The sequence below is a fragment of the Octopus bimaculoides genome, chromosome 26, assembly GCF_001194135.2.
Source record: "Octopus bimaculoides isolate UCB-OBI-ISO-001 chromosome 26, ASM119413v2, whole genome shotgun sequence".
NCBI classification, from domain to species: domain Eukaryota; kingdom Metazoa; phylum Mollusca; class Cephalopoda; order Octopoda; family Octopodidae; genus Octopus; species Octopus bimaculoides.
Genome location: NC_069006.1, coordinates 2,342,908 through 2,344,098, shown reverse-complemented (window position 1 = coordinate 2,344,098; position 1,191 = coordinate 2,342,908). Strand labels below are relative to the sequence as shown.

The following is a 1,191-nucleotide window of genomic DNA, read 5'->3' as shown; positions in this document are numbered from 1 at the left end:
TATATATATATATATGGTGGCTCCCCACCATCGCCGCAGCTATTGAGCTGATACTGGCTAAAGAGTTAACACAACGACTTTAAAATTTCATGAGTTAAACACAAAATTTATTAAATATGCGACTCGTACGTATCACTTTCATTAAATTTCTTAAATTTCAATTAAAAATATTAATCCTGCATTGAATTCTCATAAAATGGTTATCTCCCTCTTAATAGCCGTGACTACAAGAGGGACCACATGGTTTGATTTAGTTGTTTACTGAAATCTTACCTTTTTGAACTTTACAAGTATATTTCCGTGAATTTGTCCAATGTATGTCAACACAACCATATTCTTCTTCAGTAAGCATCTTTGTCATGACAACCTGAAAAATGATTTCTAAAAATGTTTTTAAGTTGATTAGTTATATGACATGTTTAAATTAATACAAACATCTACGTTGATCGAAAGGGGTGGTCAGGTGGCTTTATGCCAAGGCTAGAGTATGATAGAGGGACAAGCATAAGTTCCTTGCTACAGAGGGGATACATAGCTACCACACATTATATAAGGGTGGTCTGGAGGTGTTAATTGTGTTAGTGATACAGTACCGGGTAAGACTATTAGGGTATGGGAAGGGGAGAATACAGAGAGGATACAGAGGGAAGGAGTGAGTGGGGTCATTTACTACCTAAAATATCCTTCTCTCATTTCATTTCTACTCCCTTCCGACTCCTATTTCTTCCACCCGTAATCGTACAACTACATTTTAAAGCCCATTTTAAAGCACCCTTCAATTGTTAGGCAATATGCCGTGCTTCTGAAGACCTGTTCAAGCGAGTGAAATCGTAGTTATGGCCGATGTCAGTGCCGCCTGCTTGGCAGCCATGCTGGTAGCACATAAAGAGCACCATTCGAGCATGGCTGATGTCAGTGCCGCCTGACTGCACCCGTGCTGGTGGCATTTAAAACCACCCCCAACACTCTCGGAGTGGTTTGCCTTAAGAAGAACATCAAGCTGCAAGAACCTTGACAAATCCGATTCGTGTCTGGTGCAGCCAACCCATGGCAGCATGCAAAGCGGACGATAAACGACGACGACGATGATAATGACATACACACATACATACATGCTTACATGCATATACACACACACACACACACACACACACACACACACACACATATATATATATATATATAAATATA

General features: G+C 39.9%; 1 protein-coding gene across 2 annotated transcripts in view; it reads right to left on the bottom strand.

The window, feature by feature from the left end:
- LOC106880587 (uncharacterized) overlaps positions 1–1,191 on the bottom strand; it is a 68,813-nt gene that overhangs the window by 12,849 nt on the left and 54,773 nt on the right. For both annotated transcript variants that reach the window (XM_052976990.1, XM_052976991.1), the window contains exon 8: positions 274–367. In XM_052976990.1, the coding sequence (XP_052832950.1) occupies positions 274–367 (94 nt within the window). The remainder of the gene's footprint in view (positions 1–273; positions 368–1,191) is intronic.